General features: G+C 43.3%; 2 protein-coding genes across 3 annotated transcripts in view; both read left to right on the top strand.

The window, feature by feature from the left end:
• The first annotated feature begins 2,478 nt into the window (after positions 1-2,478).
• Positions 2,479-7,988, top strand: LOC117355500 (guanine nucleotide-binding protein G(I)/G(S)/G(O) subunit gamma-11). 2 transcript variants are annotated; one of them, XM_033934165.1, is made up of 3 exons: positions 2,479-2,521; positions 3,027-3,125; positions 7,432-7,988. In XM_033934165.1, the coding sequence occupies exons 2-3, from the start codon at positions 3,030-3,032 to the stop codon at positions 7,555-7,557; spliced, it is 222 nt and encodes a 73-aa protein (XP_033790056.1). In that variant the 5' UTR covers positions 2,479-2,521; positions 3,027-3,029; the 3' UTR covers positions 7,558-7,988. The 2 variants fall into 2 exon arrangements, with proteins under 2 accessions (XP_033790056.1, XP_033790057.1); XM_033934166.1 differs by lacking the exon at positions 2,479-2,521 and adding an exon at positions 2,530-2,914.
• Positions 7,989-17,831: 9,843 nt separating this feature from the next.
• The window catches only part of LOC117354147 (probable acyl-CoA dehydrogenase 6), a 202,360-nt gene continuing 200,957 nt past the window's right edge, over positions 17,832-19,234 (top strand). Inside the window, exon 1 of the mRNA XM_033931107.1 lies at positions 17,832-18,051. Within this exon, the coding sequence (XP_033786998.1) occupies positions 17,872-18,051 (180 nt within the window). The 5' untranslated portion in view covers positions 17,832-17,871. The remainder of the gene's footprint in view (positions 18,052-19,234) is intronic.

Genomic DNA, 19,234 nt, shown 5'->3' with positions numbered 1-19,234 from the left:
CAACTTTTGAATTGCACAATTATCAATATTTGGGGAAAGGAGAGAGACATACAAGAGCTGGGCAGACTTCCAGACAATGTTTTTGGAAGCCCCAGGGATGAGAATGGGGGAAAGGAGAAGAGAGGCAGAGTGAGTGAGTTGAGAATGAAAAATGATGGTTGCTTGGAGGGCAAAGGGGAATGAAAATAAGAAGCTGATCAGCGGTCTTCATGACTGTGGCCTTGCCCAGAATAGAATTCTGAGGGCGGAGGATAAACTCTATATGGACAAGACATGCTGGATGTCAAATAGAATTCAGCCGGCATGTGATAGAAAAGAGAGCGCCTGTCAATGGAGATCTGCCTAGGGAGTATTTGTTGAAAATGATTCTCTAAACAGATATTTTTGTTGAATGATTACTGACTTCTATACTAGTTTTGAAAAAAAAGAAAATGAAATCATGCTGAACAAACTATGAGAGAGTAGACAGGAGCCAATAGTACCACTCCATTTAGATGCCCCAAAGGTGAGCAATAGGCACTTTTTTTAAAATGAAACCAGGCATCTAGGTCCTGCTAGAGAACCCTAGTATCAACTGGGTACCCCTAAATTTAGTGTTCCATTAGCTATATGTCAGGGGTCTCAAAGTCCCTCCTTGAGGGCCACAATCCAGTCGGGTTTTCAGGATTTCTGCAATGAATATGCATGAGGTCTATTTGCATGCACTGTTTTCAATGCATATTCATTGGGGAAATCCTGAAAACCCGACTGGATTGCGGCCCTCAAGGAAGGACTTTGAGATCCCTGCTATATGTGTAAGCGGGAGTCTCCCCTATGTACTGCTTATGCTCTGTTCCTGTATTGTCTTCCTTGCAAATGCACACCATGTAAGTTAAACAGGTATTTGCAGAATAATGCTTAATCAGCAAACTTGCATATACATGAAGAAGTGCACACTTATGTGCATTCTAAACATTTACTCACACAGTGGGCTCATAAATGTTTATAGCATTGCCCTTCACATGTGTATATAAATGCATGCAATTATGTCAAACCTGGACTGGAGTTAGTCCCTCTTGGAAGTATGCTTTCTTGTACCCTCTGTGAGCTCTCAGGCTAGCCTAGAGCTGCAGAGGTGATATGTTGCAGCTTTTGAGTAACAGCAAGGCAATTTGGCTTCTGAGACACTGTTGTTTGTTTTCTCTTATTATGATTTTAATTAAATTTATTTATAGAATTGACATGCCATGCTTGGGACATCATCTAGGTAGTTTATCAAATGAGTTTCCTTCAAACAAAAATCACTGGTCACATGAAACAAGAGAACAAGTTAAAATTAAAACATGTAATCATTAAGACGATGGATAATGAATAAACTTCCAGCGATAAAAGTTTAAATGCCTGCAAATAAAACCTACATGACACATTTAAGGCCAGAGACGCTGTTAAGACAATTAAGGAGCAGATATAAATATTCCAAAATATTAATTGTCCTCTGCAGACTTGTTTCCATTACTGTAGCTTTTAACTACTTCGTACCTTCTTAAACTGTTGCATTTTATTGTGGCAGGAAATGTCAGTTATTAAGGGCTCCTTTTACAAAGCCACTTTAGCGGCTTTATCGCATGCAACTTTTTAGCGCACACTAACCCCTGCACTAGCCGAAAAACTACCGCCTGCTCAAGAGGAGGCGGTAGCGGCCAGCACGGCTGGAAAATTAGCGCACGCTATTATGCACGTTAAACCGCTAACGTGGCTTTGTAAAAGAAGCCCTGAATGTGAGTACTCTGCAGCTTTGCCCAAAATGATTTTTTGGGGAAAAAAACCCAAAAAGGCCCTTCCAGTGTTTCCGAGGATATTGAAATAAAGCTGAGCAGACATTTGACGTGTAGGCAAGCAGTTTTAAGGTTTTTGACCTGACTTCACCCTGATGTCACACAAATCATAATGCCCTGTGGCTTCCTCTGCTCTCTACTGGGTTTAGAGCAGGGGTGTCAAAGTCCCTCCCGAGGGCTGCAAACCAGTCGAGTTTTCAGGATTTCCCCAATGAATATGCATGAGATCTATTTGCATGCACTGCTTTCATTGTATGCTAATAGATCTCATGGGGGGAAATCCTGAAAACCCGACTGGATTGCGGCCCTCAAGGAGGGACTTTGAGACCCTGCACCAAACCAACCAAAGTTGTCATCAACCATACCTCCAGCGTGTACTTTTACTGGTAGTAATTGTTAGTGTACAGATGATTTCATAACTGCATGAGAGAAAATAGACAAATGTGTCCTAAGAAAATAATGTGAAATGAAGTCTAATACCTTCAATACGAATGGAATATCTCATTTCATTTTTCTGAATAACAGGTTAGTCATATGTCTGAAGTTTCCTTTTGCACCAGTTTAACTAACACACATAAATATATCCACAGCATCCCAAATGTTTCCTTAAAATCCGTTTCCTTTTCCATCATGTGTGCCAAATGTACCTCCCTAGTTATTCATTTCTAAAGAAAGCCTCTTCTAAGGCACGATTTCATCCGTCCCAGGTATTCTGGTGTATGTACTACGGTACACTTTGAAAGCCATGACGTGCTATTCTATACCATATGTTCCTATGCTAATAGCAGATTAAGTGCTCTGGGTGTTTGCTGGGGTTTTGCCTATGGGACGCTAATTATGATTGCAAAACTGGAGCCCTTACAAAGTTTGTGCTAGCAAGGCTAAGGGAAAATAGCAGCGTTCTGCTAAACGTGCATCCTCGAAGATTAAGGGGGGGGGGCAAGTCCTTAATCAGATTAGGGGCGATCAAGCAGATTAAAAACTCAGCTGCTGTTGTTGTAGTTGAGGGGGGGGGGGAGAAGGGAAAAGGTGGTCGAGGAGTTTGCTGGAGAGGAAGTCACTGCTTCAGGGAAGACAGACTTGGGACAGCTGAAGAAAAAGTAAGTTAATATCATCGGAGACTCTCATGATGGGGGGAGGGGGGGCTCTACTGCAATTATAAACGCCCCATCATCTGTGTATGGTGTCCCCTTTTTTTTTTTACTCCATCAGAAAATGCCGGTGATCAACATTGAGGATCTAACAGAAAAGGATAAACTGAAAATGGAGGTGGAACAGCTCAAGAAAGAAGTGAAGATGGAAAGACAATTGGTAAGTAAACCTTTTTTCTCCTATTTCAGGGATATTTGGACTACAAGGATTCCCCCCCCACCCCCCACTCTGTGCGTTTATTTTCGTAACTATTAAACTACTGACACACCCTTGAGATGCAGATGTCAGCCTGAAAAGTAGAGCATGTTTTCAGCCTCGGTGGGATTTCACGAACAAAAGTTAAAAAAAAAAAAAAAAGGTTGAGTTTTAAAAAGAAAGACAGCATTGTAAAGATGCTGCTGAACAATTGGGGAAGGGGGGGGGGCTGAAGGATCACCGCCATGCGAATGTTATCAGCCCGCCTGGGGGGCTTTCATGGCAGGAAGCTCTGACCTGCTTTTCACTTTCCTTCCCGGAGAAATCAGGCGCGAAGGGTGACTGGGGATCTGGTTTGACTTCTTCATCCAAAGATAACAGCCGCCTGCAGTAGTTCAAAGTGCAACCCTCGAGATTCTCAGAAAAGGTTCATTTCAGGCTACCAAAATTACCACTCAGTTTCTCGGAGCTCAGCTGCCAAGGCTCCCTGTAAGATAATCACTACAGTATAAACATGATGAAGGAAAAAAAAAAAAGAACCCCCCCCCCCCCAAGAGACGGATCAAAAATAAACCAATCCATACTATTTTGTGTTCAGCTGGAGGGGACAACAGCAAACACAAACGTTGGGGACAAAGAACACATCCAAAAATATGATTGGGAGGAAAAAAAATGTATACCGTGAAATAGGTGTGTAGTTGTCTAATAATTGTCTACCTCACACAGTAAAAATATGGCACAAATTCAGACATTAAACATTGTCATTATATTGTGCTAAGGAGGGACTCATTTGTTCTCAATTCCATCAATAAATGAAATGTGTTTTGCTGAAACAAGAGCTGCTCATTCTCAATAGCAGGATCTGTCCAGTGGAATCAGTGCCTAGGCTTTAAATGGGGGCGGGGGGGGGGGGGGAATAATTGATACACCTTCTTGGCGGTGGAAGGCACTGGTTTGTTCAGTTTTTGCAGAGAGAAGGTAGAATTATGTGTACAGTAGTGATGTATCCATCCCACTGGCAGTTGCTTCATTGGGACAAGGAATACATTTTGTCTCCCATTCATTAAGCAGAATGCCATGACTGCTACAAAATTCATCCATAATGCAAAGAACTGTAGTATGCCAAATTTTGGAATCCCACTTGGGGGAGGGAGGGAAGGGGCATAAAAATGTTTATGGACACAAAGGTATTTTTTAAGTTTTAAGTTTATTAGGATTTTATATACCGCCTATCAAGGCTTTCTAAGCGGTTTTACAATCAGGTACTCAAGCATTTTCCCTATCTGTCCCGGTGGGCTCACAATCTATCTAACGTACCCAAATAGTAGTCTGTGGGGTCACTGCCTTTTCGAAAATAAATTCTTGAGGTAAATAGCATACTTATTAGGAACTTAATGCATGCTTATTTACATATAGAATAAGCCTTTGACTATTTTGTTATCTGACTGCCACTAGTTCCTTATAACGAGAATAAATTCAATATTCCATAAACTACATTTTCCTTATTAGAAGATGCTGGCCTGCCTTCGTATGAAACTTGTAGAGTGCTAGTACTCTGAAGTAGCTGTTCACATGTTGCTGTTGCTCTACCTTGAAACTGCAGATACAATGGCTATTCCTAAATGTCGTACCAAATAGTATTTTCATTGTATGATATCATCTGATGTTAAATATATATTGCAGCACGCTGGCCGCAGGATCATTACAGAGACATCCTTGTATGATTTTCATAGCTAATTTAGACAAGTACATCTTGTACAGTACATTTCATTAGAGCACTGGTTCTCAACTCAGTGCACAGGGTAGAGAATGACACGGGGACAATTTTTTCCCCATTCCCGCGGGAATTCAATTTCCCCGTCCCCGTGAGTTTTGTCGCTGTCCCTGTCCCATTCCTGTAAGCTCTGCCTTAACCTGTACAGGCCTCAGACACTTATGAATTTAAAGTGTTTGAGGCTTGTGCAGATGAGGATGGAGTTTGCAGGAATGGGGCAGAGGCAGGAAAAGAACTAGTGGGGACGGGACGAGAAAATGAGTTCCTGCGGGGACGGGGAAAAATTTGTCCCCCTGTCATGCTCTAGCACATGGCACACCCCAGCCAGTCTGATTATCAGGGTATCCACAATGAATATGCAGGAGACAGATTCTCATACAATGGAGGTAGTGCATGCAAATCTCTATCATGAATATTCATTGTGGAGATCCTGAAAACCTAACTGGCTGGGCATGTGCAAAGTATGGGGCTGACACGGAGAACCCCCTGCATTATATTTTACAAATGTAAAACTCACCTTCTTATACTCTGCTCTGTGCTGCCTTTTAACTGAAAGGAATCTAAAATTAAATTATGAAAGACAAAAATTCTACCCAGAACAAAAGGAGCCTATTTTCCAAGGCATGTTTTTTATGCAGGTTCTTGATCATGATCATCTAAAGCAGTGGTTCCCGACCCTGTCCTGGAGGACCCCTAGGCCAGTCAGGTTTTCAGGATAGCCCTAATGAATATGCATGAGAGAGATCTGCATATAATGGAAGTGCCAGGCATGCAAATCTGTTTCATGTATATTCATTAGGGTTATCCTGAAAACCCGACTTGCCTGGGGGTCTTCCAGGACAGGGTTGGGAACCACTTATCTATAGAAACCCACCTTCGTCAGCATCCTCAAAATCCCCCTGCCATGTTCTAAAAATGTAATAGGACACCAAACAACAAAGATATTAGGAGACACACACACACAGCCATATTCTATATATGGCACCTACACAACTGGCTCTGCCTAGAACAGCACGTAGCATGATTCTACAAGGTGTGCATACCTTGCATAGGATCATGCTTAGCACCAGCGTGCAATGTATTACTTAGGTGTAGGCATTTAGGTCAGCTTAAATCAGGAGTAAATGCCTGTACCTAAGTTTTGCATGCATTGGGTATTCTTTAACAGTGGGCTGCACCAATCGCACGTCGATCAGACATCGGAGCCAGTTTCAGAATCGCACCTATGGGAAAGATAGGTACCGGAAATGTAGCACAGGGTTTTCCTGGCCTACATTTCTGACACCACTGCTTGCCCTGGATTGGTAGCATGGAATGTTGCTACTCTTTAGGTTTTGGCCAGGTACCAGGAACCTGGATTGGCCACCAAGAGAATGGTCTACTGGGCTTGATGGATCATTGGTCTGACCCAGTAAGGCTATTCTTTGTTCTATCTTTGAATGAATTGTGCCTACGTAGGTGCTTTAGGCCAGTGATTCCCAACCCTGTCCTGGAGGACCACCAGGCCAATCAGGTTTTCAGGCTAGCCCTAATGAATATGTATGAGAGAGATTTGCATAAAATGGAAGTAACAGGCATGCAAATCTGCTCCATGCATATTCATTAGGGATATCCCGAAAACCCAATTGGCCTGGTGGTCCTCTAGGACAGGGTTGGGAACCACTGCTTTAGGCCACCTAACGCCACTTCTGGTATTGTCCAGGCCTACTTTGCCATTCGATGGCCTAGAGCACAAACATAGGTGTGATTCCAATGCCTTTGTAATTTAATCTCACTGGTTTTTGTTGTTTCTAATGGCATTCTTCTAATGACCCTACTGTTAGGGTGCTTTCTGGTGCCTAAGTTTGAGTGCCAATTTTAGCATTTCCTCCAGGGTGCCTTTTAGGAATGCCCCCTTTTCAAATTCATGCACTGTGCTTTCTGAGTAGTGCACATAACTTTTAATTAGTTCCAATTTGTGTTATGTGGTGTTAATTGCCAATTAGCCTATTTTAATCAATTAATTTCTGCACATACATCGGCCATATGCACCGATATTCCTGCACAACGTTTGGTGCCTCGTACAGAATTTGGGGGATAGTGACCTCATAAGCCTTCATTTTCTGTTTAAAATAATAAAAATGTGACCATATTATAAAATACAGTGGCTTTTCCTGTATTTGCCACAGGAAATGTGATACAATGGGAGTGGAAAAACCATTCACTGACGCAGCAGAAAAAAAGAAAAACCCTCTAACTATTTTAGCAATAAATTGTGAGTTAATGAATAAATCCTGAGTTAACACAAAAGGATTCTGAGGCAATGGACAGCATTGCTATGTGATACATAGCGGTTCTTGTTAATAGGAATTAGTTTCAGGCCTGGAGGAGGAGGAGTACCATCTTGACTTTTCCAAGCATAAGTTACTCACTGTAGAGGAGGTGATTAAGTTCAAATGTAATGTAACTGATCCCAATAACTGGAAGCCCTATGTATTTGTTTTTTTTGGGTTTAAGGTGTCCAAGTGTTCTGAAGAAATTAAGAATTACATTGAAGAAAATTCTGGAGAGGACCCTCTGGTGAAGGGTATTCCTGAGGATAAGAATCCCTTCAAAGAGAAAGGAGGCTGTGTCATTGCTTAAGCACCTATACTGTACATCATCTGAATACTGTATCCTAAATATACTAATACCATAAATAAGATTCCATCTCCAGTTGACAGTTTTGTTTATTGAGTAAAGTACGATTGCATATCTGACTTTTTCTTTAGCAGTTTTCCCTTAATGGTTAGATGCATCCATGTTCAAATGTGGCATACTTCACCTTTCTGTTCAGATATAGGATTATGCTTTTTAGTTTGGGCTCTTTGATTACAATACGCAAGTGCACAACTGCCTTCATTTTTACATAAATAAATTAAAGATGCTACCGAGTACAATAAAATAATATGTTGAGTAACTCCTGGTGTCACTGAATTCTGTGGTTCTCATCACTGGAATGTAGTTGGAATATAATTACAATTTTGCCAGCGTCTTAATTTGATTTGAATAAAGAAGAGTGATATAGACTGACAGGCGTGGGGTTTCAAGGTTTGTTTGTTGGGTTTGTTTGTTTTTCTTTTGATGTCACAGGAGATATTTGAAGTGGCTCAGCAGATGTTGGAGTTTATCTTGTGGAAATTTACTCATGCACAGAACATTTTCCACAATTCTGAATCTTGCTTTTACCACAAAGTCTTAGACCAGAGCTATCAAGTGTTACATTCAGTGCTCAGGATGACATTATAGTTCCACTGTAATTGATGATAGTGCAAGCTTCATATAGGTAATGACTTCAAAATCGTATTTATTGTATTGTGAGGACAAGAATATTACAAGACTAGTAGTCACAGTAGCACTGTGTTTTGGCACCAAAGCTGCTGTCATTTGATATGCAGTATAAGGATGACACCAAATTAGTAGTGAAGGGTGACCTAAAGAATTCTATATGCTTGCATGATAAAAGCATATGTATAAGATGGGTATACCTCATTTCACATTTAACAAAGAGAGAAAAAGCAGCTGGAAATATCCTAGCAATTGTGCTGATGGTGAGGCAATTACAATGGAACACATTAAATCTAAACATCCAAAGTGACATAAATATGGAATTTATTTTGATGGATACCATTACATCTTCTTGGTCTTATCTAGAATATAATTTATCCAAATCTCTTATCTTTAATGTAGAACAACTCTTTTGTAGGCTTGATAATTATGGTGCTGTTTTGTGGCTCCAATTTCAATGGCACTCTTATAGATCAGTTCCTTTTGAAAGGTGGTGGCGTCAAGGAACAGCCTCTCAGTGGAGGTAAAACCAGTAATGGAATGTAAAAAAGGCTGGACTTATTTTCTGAGTCAATGGCCTGGGCCACAGTTCTGCACTTCTTTTCATACTCAAGAGCAGTGGTTCCCAACCCTGTCCTGGAGGACCACCAGCCAGTTGGGTTTTCAGGATAACCCTAGTGAATATGCATGAGAGTGAGATTTGCATATAATGGAGGTGACAGGCATGCAAATATGCCCCATACATATTCATTAGGGCTATCCTGAAAACCTGACTGGCTGATGGTCCTCTGGGACAGGAGTGTGAGCCACTGCTCCAGAGCATATTCTTTCTAGTATTGATCTGCTCTCCTATGGTGGTACCACAAGCAGGGTCATTGCAAGGGATTAGGCACCTTAGATAACTCTTTAGCCTTGTGTCCTTCACCCACTTAACTTTCAGGTCTTAGTTTTCTTTCTCCCCTATATATTTTTGATTATTATATTCAATAATCATGATCATCCAAATTCCATGTCTTCCCAAACAATGCCATAAAAATGCATAGAAGAATATAATTCATTTTTGATTTCAACACATAACCACATAATGAAAGGGGGGCTGGGGTTGGATATACTACCTTCGATGGGTACTATAAAATCAATTCACATATTATATATACAGGTACTTATTTTGTACCTAGGGCAATGAAGGGTTACAAGACTTGCCTAGAGTCACAAGGAGCTGCAGTGGGAATCAAAAGAAGTCCCCTGGTTTTCAAGCCACTACACTAACCTGCAGGGGGAAATTTACAAAAGTCATTCACCTAGGAAATTGCTATTTACCTGGATCAATGGACTGTTTTTAAAACTACCTATCCTTCCTGTGAATAAAAAGTATGTATTGATGGCTGAGTTTGTTTAGCTCAAGGAATATGTATGCAACCTGTAAGATCCAAATTGATGCAAAAGATGAGCAGACCAAAAGAAAGAAGTCTTCACTGAAATTTATTTGCCAACATTGGTCTGTGATTGTGAAATGTGCTGCTTTTACCAATCAGGCGAAACTGTTGTAAAACACCTCTGGTCTTTTATGCTCCTGATGCAGTAGCCATGACGTTGGTAAAACATGGCAGTGTCAGATATCTAGGTTTTAAGTGGTGAATAAATCTCAGTGAAAAGCTTCTTTCTTTTGGTCTGCTCCTTTCTTACACCAGTGAGTTTGTTTGGCTGTCAGAATGACTGTTTCCTTTAAGCTGAGTAGGTGTGTTCCAACTGCTTCGCTACCGGTAGAGGAGTGATGCTTCAATACTGTGTTTCCAATCATTAGGGACAGGCAGGGTCCCTGGAGACTTGCAGAGCTTCTCTGTCCCTCAGTATTGAAGATGTGAAAATAAAACAGTGCCTCCCACTGGCAGCACTGTAGATGGAGTACTCCCACTCAGCTTAGAGAGAACAGTGATCAGGACCTATTTTGTGCTTTGACTGCAATTGCTTTTAGCCACCACCCAGACACTGTTGACCTCACCAGCTGCCTAATGGTTATGCTGACCCTGAGCGAAAGAGGGGAAGATGATTTGTGCAACGAGACCGCATTTCTGTTAACTGAAACCTACAAAAGTTCCACACCTTCTTCCTCCTGCAGTGAAAATGAGTTCCTTTGGCTCATATTACAGGAAAGTGACAACAATGAAGATCGCAGGAATCCTTTCATCAAGCATACTGTTTTCAGTGGCTTCACCTGCTTGTGGTTGCTTCCCATGTGAATCCTCTAACTTGAGCATCAATGAGTTAAAGATTTTTAAGGACATAGGGGGGCCTTAGGCACCTGGACCAACGAGGGTCTTAGACCCCCTTCCCGGTGCATTCTGGGATACAAATGGGAGGGGCCAATGGGAGTCCTTGGCCCCTCCCAGTGTATCCCATGATGCACTGGGAAAGGAGGTCTAAGACCCTGATTGGCCCATCATTGTGAAGAGGTGGGCCTGCCCACCAGAGGGTGTAGGCATCCCTCTGGCCTTACTTACTACAAAAGGCATGGCATGGGGGTTGGGAGGGTGTCAGGGTGGGGGTATCAGTGGTTGGGGCAGGTCATGGGTTCAGGAGGGTTGGGGTTTATGGGTGTTAACATGTGGGGTTCGGGGGTATCAGCAGTTGGGGCAGGTCATGGGTTCGGGGGGGGGGGGGGGCCTGCAGGCAGGAGAGAGTGCTTCAAGGGTTTTGACAGGAGGGAGTTGGAGGGATGCTTCAGGGGTTCTGGCAGGAAGCAGTAGGGATCCCTCCTGCCGGGGTGCTTCAAAGAGTGCTTCAGGGGTTCCAGCAGGAGGGAGTGGGCATTCCTCTTGCCGATGTCAGGGGAGCCCCTGCTGCAGCCGCTCAGCTGATCGTGGCAGGGGTATCCGCCCCCCCCCCTCCCCCAAGATCAGCTGAGCTGGCAAGACTCCCTGAAGTCTACATTTCAGCAGCCTATCTTGACTGAATTTAGGCATGATTGACAAATGATCAGCAGCCGCTTTTAAGGCAGCTATCAACATAGCTGCTTGTTACAGACTTTGGCCCGAACTTCAAGGAGCTACATGTGGGCAGAGCATGGTGACGCGTCAAAACCGCAGATGACAATGGCACGCCGACAATCCCATCGGGAGAAAAGTGCGCTGCTGCTATGAGGCGTTCCTTTTTACGGTCTGAGAGTGTGTATGTGTGGGGACTCCCCCTACGCTTAGAAGTCCTTGCGCTCCCGTTGGGGGTTGTGTGTGTGTGTGGGGGGGGAACCCCCCAGTACACTGAAAACTCCCGAACAGTGAAAAAATGGGAGTTTTCAGTGTACTGGGGGGGGTGGTTTCCCCCCCAATGGGAGCAGATGTTGATGCCCCTGTACAGGTCATTGGTAAGGCCCCACTTGGAGTATTGTGTTCAATTTGGAGACCGTATCTGGCGAAGGATGTAAGAAGACTTGAGGCGGTCGAAGAGGGCGACGAAAATGATAGGAGGCTTGCGCCAGAAGATGTATGAGGAGAGACTGGAAGCCCTGAATATGTATACCCTAGAGGAAAGGAGAGACAGGGGAGATATGATTCAGACGTTCAAATACTTAAAGGGTATTAACGTAGAACAAAATCTTTTTCAGAGAAAGGAAAATGGTAAAACCAGAGGACATAATTTGAGGTTGAGGGGTGGTATATTCAAAGGCAATGTTAGGAAATTCTACTTTACGGAGAGGGTGGTGGATGCCTGGAATGCGCTCCCGAGAGAGGTGGTGGAGAGTAAAACTGTGACTGAGTTCAAAGAAGCGTGCGATGAACACAAAGGATCTAGAATCAGAAAATAAGATTAAATATTGAACTAAGGCCAGTACTGGGCAGACTTGCACGGTCTGTGTCTGTATATGGCCATTTGGTGGATGATGGCTGGGGAGGGCTTCAATGGCTGGGAGGGTGTAGATGGGCTAAAGTAAGTCTTAACAGAGATTTCGCCAGTTGGAACCCAAGCACAGTACAGGATAAAGCTTTGGATTCTTGCCCAGAAATAGCTAAGAAGAAAAAATTAAAATATTTAAATTGAATCAGGTTGGGCAGACTGGATGGACCATTCGGGTCTTTATTTGCCGTCATCTACTATGTTACTATGTTATGTTACAAGGACTGCTATGTGTAGTTGGGGGGTTCCCCCCCCCCCCCACACCCCTCCTCAGACCATAAAAAAGGAATGCTTCAAAGTGGCGGTGCGCTTTTCTCCTGCATTCAAATGTCAGCGCACAGTTGTCCTCCGTGCTTTTGACACCCTACCCAGAGCGCTGGTGGACCATGAGTGTGTCTCCCAGGTACCTGCATAGTTTATAAAATATTATTCATTACACACATCACTTGGTGCACCAATTTACGCTGTTGACATGGGGGCAAGACGGCACACTTACACATGGGTTTGTCAATGCCAACCTTATGGTAATATTCTATAACAGAATTTTGGCACCAAGATGTTATTACAGAATTAGAGCTAAGCGAGCGGTCTTTGAGTACCTAGCCTGATGCACAAATATCATAGGCTAAAAGGACAATTCTATATATTTGTGCATCAGGCTAGGCACTCAAAGACCGCTTATAATATATGTATGATAAGGTACAATTTTCAATGGGTTGCCATGTATCTCATCACATATGTGACTTCATACTATTTCACAGGTATTAACCACTATGTATTTATTCCTGTTTTGAAACTTACCTCCATTGCTCTGAATGTGCTATCTGCCTAGTGTTCCCTAAAGTGAGATTAAGTTCAAGTCATTTAGATTAGTGAGTGCATCTGCTAGGTATAATGACTGCATAACAACTGGGATTGACTATCTCAGGGACTGGAATGTTGCCTTATCAGCATCCCTACCCCGGTCAGTCCAGGAATCAAAGCAAAGTCTTGCAGAGCCACTAGGTTAGCCTAGGTGCAATTATTTTAAACAAAAAGGGTTTCAATATTTTCCAGAAGGTCATTGATTAGGGAATTGCATCTGTTACATCCCTTAGGAATAATTTTGACAATCGGGCTTTGGAAGTTAGCAGCAGGCAGGTGCAAGCTTATCCTAAAAGCTGACTAACAGATTCTCCCCAATCTCATGGAACACAGATGTGAGATTTCTCCAGCTATGTGGGTCTTAATATACAGCATTTTTTATTAACCACAAAATCCTAATTGTGGTAAGTCACTGATAGTTCTTAGAGGAAAGGCAACTTGTCTCTCTCACTAAAATATCTAACTATGAATGCTCCAGCTTTTTGCAGTAGCCTCAATCATCAGACATATTGACAGTGAAAAGGGCCCAGTACTTCAGCTGTCTAAACTGGAAGAGATGAAAGAATGAAAGATTGAATTACCATAAGAAGATCAGGACAAGGAAAAGGGTCATTTCTATATGCAAGTAACAGGAACTTGAAGAAGACATTTATAATTATACTCACCATATAAGTTGTGCTTTACAAGATGAGTCAAAGTTAACAACCAAATAGTAAAAACCCATGTACAGGAAAACACTAAAGGTACAAAAAATATGTATACTTGTATGTATATAATATACATAAAGTATTTGTATCCAATATATATAATCTGTGTTGCAGAAAGTAGATAACAGAGTACATTAGGACCAATTTTGAAAAATATTTCTCTGGGTAGAAAGATGCTGATACTCAGATAAACACTGCCCAGGGTCAACCATTAATTTTCAGCAGCATATGGATAATGCTAGGGCTGTCAGGGGCTAAGGCAGAGCTGGAAGGGTATGTGGGTGCTGCCAATATTCAGCTCAGATACCCAAAAAACTATCCAGACAGGTTAGAACAATAAAACAGCCATCCTAATTTTTACGGATATTTATCTGGGTACCACAGCTATCCTAACTTGCCCACATAGTTCAGCTGGGTACTGGTGCAGAATATCAGCAGTTACCCAAATAACTTCCAGTGGCTACCTTATACCTGGTATTCAGTTTCAATATCTGGGCAAGGCCCAGCCGAATATTCAGGTATAACTTTAAATATTTTGGTCAACGTTTGAAGTCATCACTAACAGCAGTGTTTAAATCTTATCCCCTATGATAGGTACACATAGGGAGCCAGTGGTATTCTTTGAGGAGCGTTGTGTGATTCTGTAACCGATGCTGTCAAGTGATTGACACACGATCAGTGGTCGCTGAACAGTCAGCCTGGGTAAGTAATCTAACTGAAGTGTTTTGATTATCTATAGCTTTTTAAGTATTGTAGATCACTATTCTTCAACTGTCGGTCTACGGACTGGTGCCAGTCCGCAAAAATTTCCTGCTGGTCCATGGCCCGATGAGCTGGGTACCCATGTGTCTCCCTCCCTCATGTGAAGCAGCCAATGTTTTGCTTTCCTCCCCGCGCCGGAATAGCAGTGGCTCTCTTCCCAGCCTCCAGACAGTGGCTTCCTCCCCTCCCCTCTGTATTTTAACTTGCCTGCAGCAGTGTCAGTAGCGTCAGCGCAGAGATTCAATTAGGCAGCCTTTTGGCTTTAGGCAGGGCTTTTGCTGAGTCGTGGCCCGCCTCTGATGATGCAACTTCCTCTTTCCTCAGAGTCGGGCGCTACCCATCAAAGGACCCAAGGCTGCCTAATTGTTGTGCTGACGCTACTGACATTGCTGCAGGCAAGTTAAAACACTGAGCTGCTGCTAGTCCAGGTAAAGGAAGGTACTGGTGGGATAGAGAAGTGCCTGGCAGCAATGCTTGCTTTTATGAATGCTCTTGGGCATGTTTTGGGGTTGGTCTTGCCACACTGGACTGGAAAAGGAGGATGATGAAGAGGGAGCTGCTGATGTTAGGGGTGAAAGGAGAAGGGGGAGCTAGAGCTGGTTGGGGGGAAGGGGGAACTGCTTCTGCTGGTCAGAGGAGTTGCCACACTGGACTGGAAATGGAGAATAGTGAAGGGGGAGCTGCTGCTGGACAGAGGAAAAGAAAGGGAGGGCTGCTACTGGACCTGGAGGAAGGGAGGGAGAAGAGATGCTGCTGGACTGTGGGGAGGGCAGTGGAGAAGGGGGCAGAGAGAGTGAATTGGTAGATGGGGAACAGTGGACTCAAGGAGGGAGAGATGCTAACAACAGGGGGAGAGCAAGGAAGGCATACAAGCCATAAGGTGGGGGGCCTGGGCTCCGGCCTGAAAAGAATAGAGAGATGATGCCCAGAGAAGAGATGCTGTGCATGGAGAATAGGGACAAACACAGAGGGGAATGCTGGATGAAGAAAAGATGGGGTCACAGAAGGGCAATACTGATCACAGGGGTGCAAAGGGACAAGGACGCAGAGTGTAGTTGGTTTTATTTCAGTCTTAGTAGTTTGCAGGTCCACAAAATAATTCTTTATTTCCGCCGGTCCATAGGTGTAAAATGATTGAAGAACACTGTTGTAGATGGTAGACCGGTATGATGCTGAAAATTACTGGTTGACCATGGGCAATGTTGTTTATCTAATTACCAACATCTTGCTACCCAGAGAACATTTTAAAATATTGGTCCTAAAGTACTCTGTTATCTACTTTCTGTAAAACAGACAGTTGGTACTCATTAGTAAACTCTAGATACCATAAGAGGGCTCTCCTCATATCCAGCTGTCTCCAACTCTGATCCTTTTTCTTTGACCTTGTGGTCTGGAAGGCTGGTAATCTTATTTCTTGATTGACATGAAACACCTAAACAATCTTTGGCAAAAAGGACAGAACTGTATGGAAACTCCCACCTCCGTGATCTTAAGGAAGGGCTCACTGTAACTCCAAGACTCTTTTCGTTGACATCAGGATCACGAGGAGAATGATCTTGACAGTAATGTCCATCATGGATGCCTCTTGAATAGGCTTGCAAGGAGCCTGATAAAGGCCATGCAAAACCACGTTAAAGTTCCTTGACAGAAATGATTCCTTTATTGGTGATCAGAGCTTTAGTAGTACCCCTTTTTAGGAATCTGGCTATGTCTGCCTGAGAAGCTAGGGGAACTTTGTGTTCTCGGGCTCTGAAACACGAGAGGCCCACCACCTGGGAAAGCCAAAACCACCAAGATTGGGGCACTAAACGGATCCACCTCTTTATGTTTACTTTTCTTGATTTTATTGAAGTTCTACCCCCTTCCTTCTGTTTAATAGTAAGTCTATCTTTGATCATGTAATTTGTCTTATATGTCCTTGTTTTAATTTTTTTTTTCTCCCTTATTTTAATGTACATTGCCTAGAATCTGTGACAGGCAATTAATCAAATTCTTAATAAAACTCGAAAACTTTTCTGTTGTGCACCAGTGCTGAAAAGTCTCCCATGCCTTAGTGTAAGCGGAGACTATTGCAAGCTTCTTGGCTCTGAGAAGAGTAACAATGACTACCTCTGAGTATCCTTTGAGCCCTAATGCTACACACTCAAGAGTCATGCCATAACACTGAAGTGATCCAGATCTTCTATGACCAGTGGTCCCTGGGAAAGAAGATTGGGTTGAAAATGCAGTCAGACATTTGTCTCTCTGAAGATGCACTAGGTCTGCAAACCACGGCACTTACTGATCGCACTGTCTTCATGCAAAATCATAGAATCTTCAGGGCTTCATTTAAGTGTGTGAGATCTAGGCTGGGTCTCCAATCGAGCCCAATTCTTCTTCTGAATTTCCGAAAAGGGAATTACAATGGGATGAGACTCATGGTGGGGAAGAAAATTAAAAAGAGGATAAGCATTGTAAAAACGCTAGAGCAAGCATGGTCCCTTTTTAAGGACACAGTCACCGAGGTGCAAAATCTATATATACCGCGTATCAACAAGGGATCCAAGAGGAAAAATAACAAGGAACCGGCATGGCTCACTGAGGCGGTGAAGGAAGCGATTAGAGACGACTTCATTTAAGGAATGGAAAAAGTCAAAAATGGACGAAAACTGGAAAAAGCACAGACATCAAAGCAGGTGCTATAAGGCGGTAAGAGGGGCCAAAAGAGACTAGGAGGCAAAAAGCTCTGTCGTCCAAAATGCATTCCCATGGGGGTAGGGTTACCAGACATCTGGATTTCTCTGGACACATGTCTGGGGATCTGGACGGCTTTTCCAAAACTTGGCACTTTGTTCGGGTTTTGAAAAGCCCTCCTCTCAATCGCGTCAGGCTGGAGGCAATCTACGCATGCATGAAGACATTGCTTGGCATCTGCACATGTGCGGATTGCCTCCTGTCCGACTAAAGGAGGCAGTGGGGGCGAAGCTAGGGCAGAACTGGGGCGGAAATGGGCAGATCTAGGGTGACCGGATTTTACAAAATCTGGTAACCCTACATGGGGGTTTCAACTAAACAACAACAAAAGAACAAACAAGCTGAGAAGTCAGTTTGCACTTTAGTACAGATCCTATTGTAAAAACAAGTCTAACAAACGGAAGAACGAACATATGAACCCCCCTCCAAATAAAGGACCCCTTATACAATTTGTAGCAATGCTGCCGCGATAAATGTTACTGCAATCCACTCAATTCCTATGGGCTTCGGCCAAGGGCTGAAGCGAACTGTGCTAACTTGCTAAGCAGAGGAAATCGCTTTTGTTACCCTCTGAACCTTTCTTCTCCACCCTTCTCAGTCCTTCACTTGCGCGCTAACCACAGCCGCGCGTGCGCAGTAACGCCACCCAGGCAGAATCACTAAAGGGCGAATCATGGCGACGTGGTGGGCTGCGAGTGCGCGCGCTGGGTTGAGGGCTTGGGCCTTGCCTTCCCGCCTCAGAAGGCTCTCAGACATCTCGTCCGCTAGGAACGGCGACCTTCAGGCAACCCTGGAGCCCGATCCGGTGCTCTTCAGCCAGGAGCACAACGCCTTGCAAGAATCCCTGAGAAAGGTACGGGAGGGTTGTGCGCCTCCATCGCTGGTTTCCCAAACGGCTGTGTCTGTCGATGCAGCCACGTCATCTTTGTCGGTAGCCCTGTAAGAGAAAGAAACCAGAGCTAGCCCGCTTATTGGCTGAAGTTTCAGGCAGTTAGAATGTGCCTTGATTTTGAGAATTATTCCTGGAGATTTGATCTTCTGAGTAAGTTTGGTAAAGTGGTTTTTAACAGAGCTGTTTAATCACAAGCGCCAGATACAACAGGTGCACACAAACAAAGTTTAACTGTGTTACAGAACTCAGTATTCAGAAACTTAGATTCTGTTACATAGTAAGGATGTGTAAAAAAAAACCTCAGAGAATTGGGAGCCAAAAATGTCAAATTATGTATAATTTCTTCCCTAGGGGAGTAATACAGAAAACCACTTCTGCAAATTTTTACCAAAATAAACCACAGTAATGCAGTTAGTAATGAGCATGCACATTACTGTTTCTTTAAAAACACACATCCACAGTTTATTGACAAAAATGTCCCCCTTCCCATCAGTATGTGAGTGGTGATTGGACAGGAAAGGAGATAATAATAATAAAAAGTTGTTTGTCTACATTACCCCCTTTAAAAATCTCTGGTAGTCTGGTGGCTTCCTGACCAATACAAAAGGAAGTGGGAACGGACAATGAACACTCCACTGAAGATCACTGATGTAAAACCAACTTGTTTATTTCATAAAAGGATACAAGCAGAAGCTGTGGACCCGACACAACACTTTGTTTTGTCGTCTGAGGAACACCTGCATCAGGGGTCACAAAACATAAAGACATAAAATCATAACGCAGATGGGGGGGTAAGTTTAAGTTGTTTGGGCGGGGGGCCTTGTTCGTAAGGGGGGGTGTGCCGGTTGGAGCGAGGGGGCCTTTGCGAGCTGGGGGGAGAGATGCCGGTTATTGGGGGGTGAGTGTTTTGCTCGTCTTGCTGAATGTTTTGCTTGTCTTGCAAAACACTTGCAAACCAGGTTACTCGCAAACCGAGGTTTGACCGTACAGAGAATTTTGAGTGTAACATTTCATGCATTGTAAAACCTGAGCTGAAGAAAGAGGAAGGTGAGTATAAAGTGAGATATGAAAAACCATACATAGGTAAGGAGAAAAGAAAAGGGGAAAAAGTAGAAAAGAAAAAAAAAGGGGGCCAAGAGAAAAG

Source organism: Geotrypetes seraphini, chromosome 2 (assembly GCF_902459505.1).
Source record: "Geotrypetes seraphini chromosome 2, aGeoSer1.1, whole genome shotgun sequence".
Taxonomy (NCBI): domain Eukaryota; kingdom Metazoa; phylum Chordata; class Amphibia; order Gymnophiona; family Dermophiidae; genus Geotrypetes; species Geotrypetes seraphini.
Note: the sequence above shows the minus strand (reverse complement) of the source record. Positions and strands in the feature narration are given on the sequence as shown.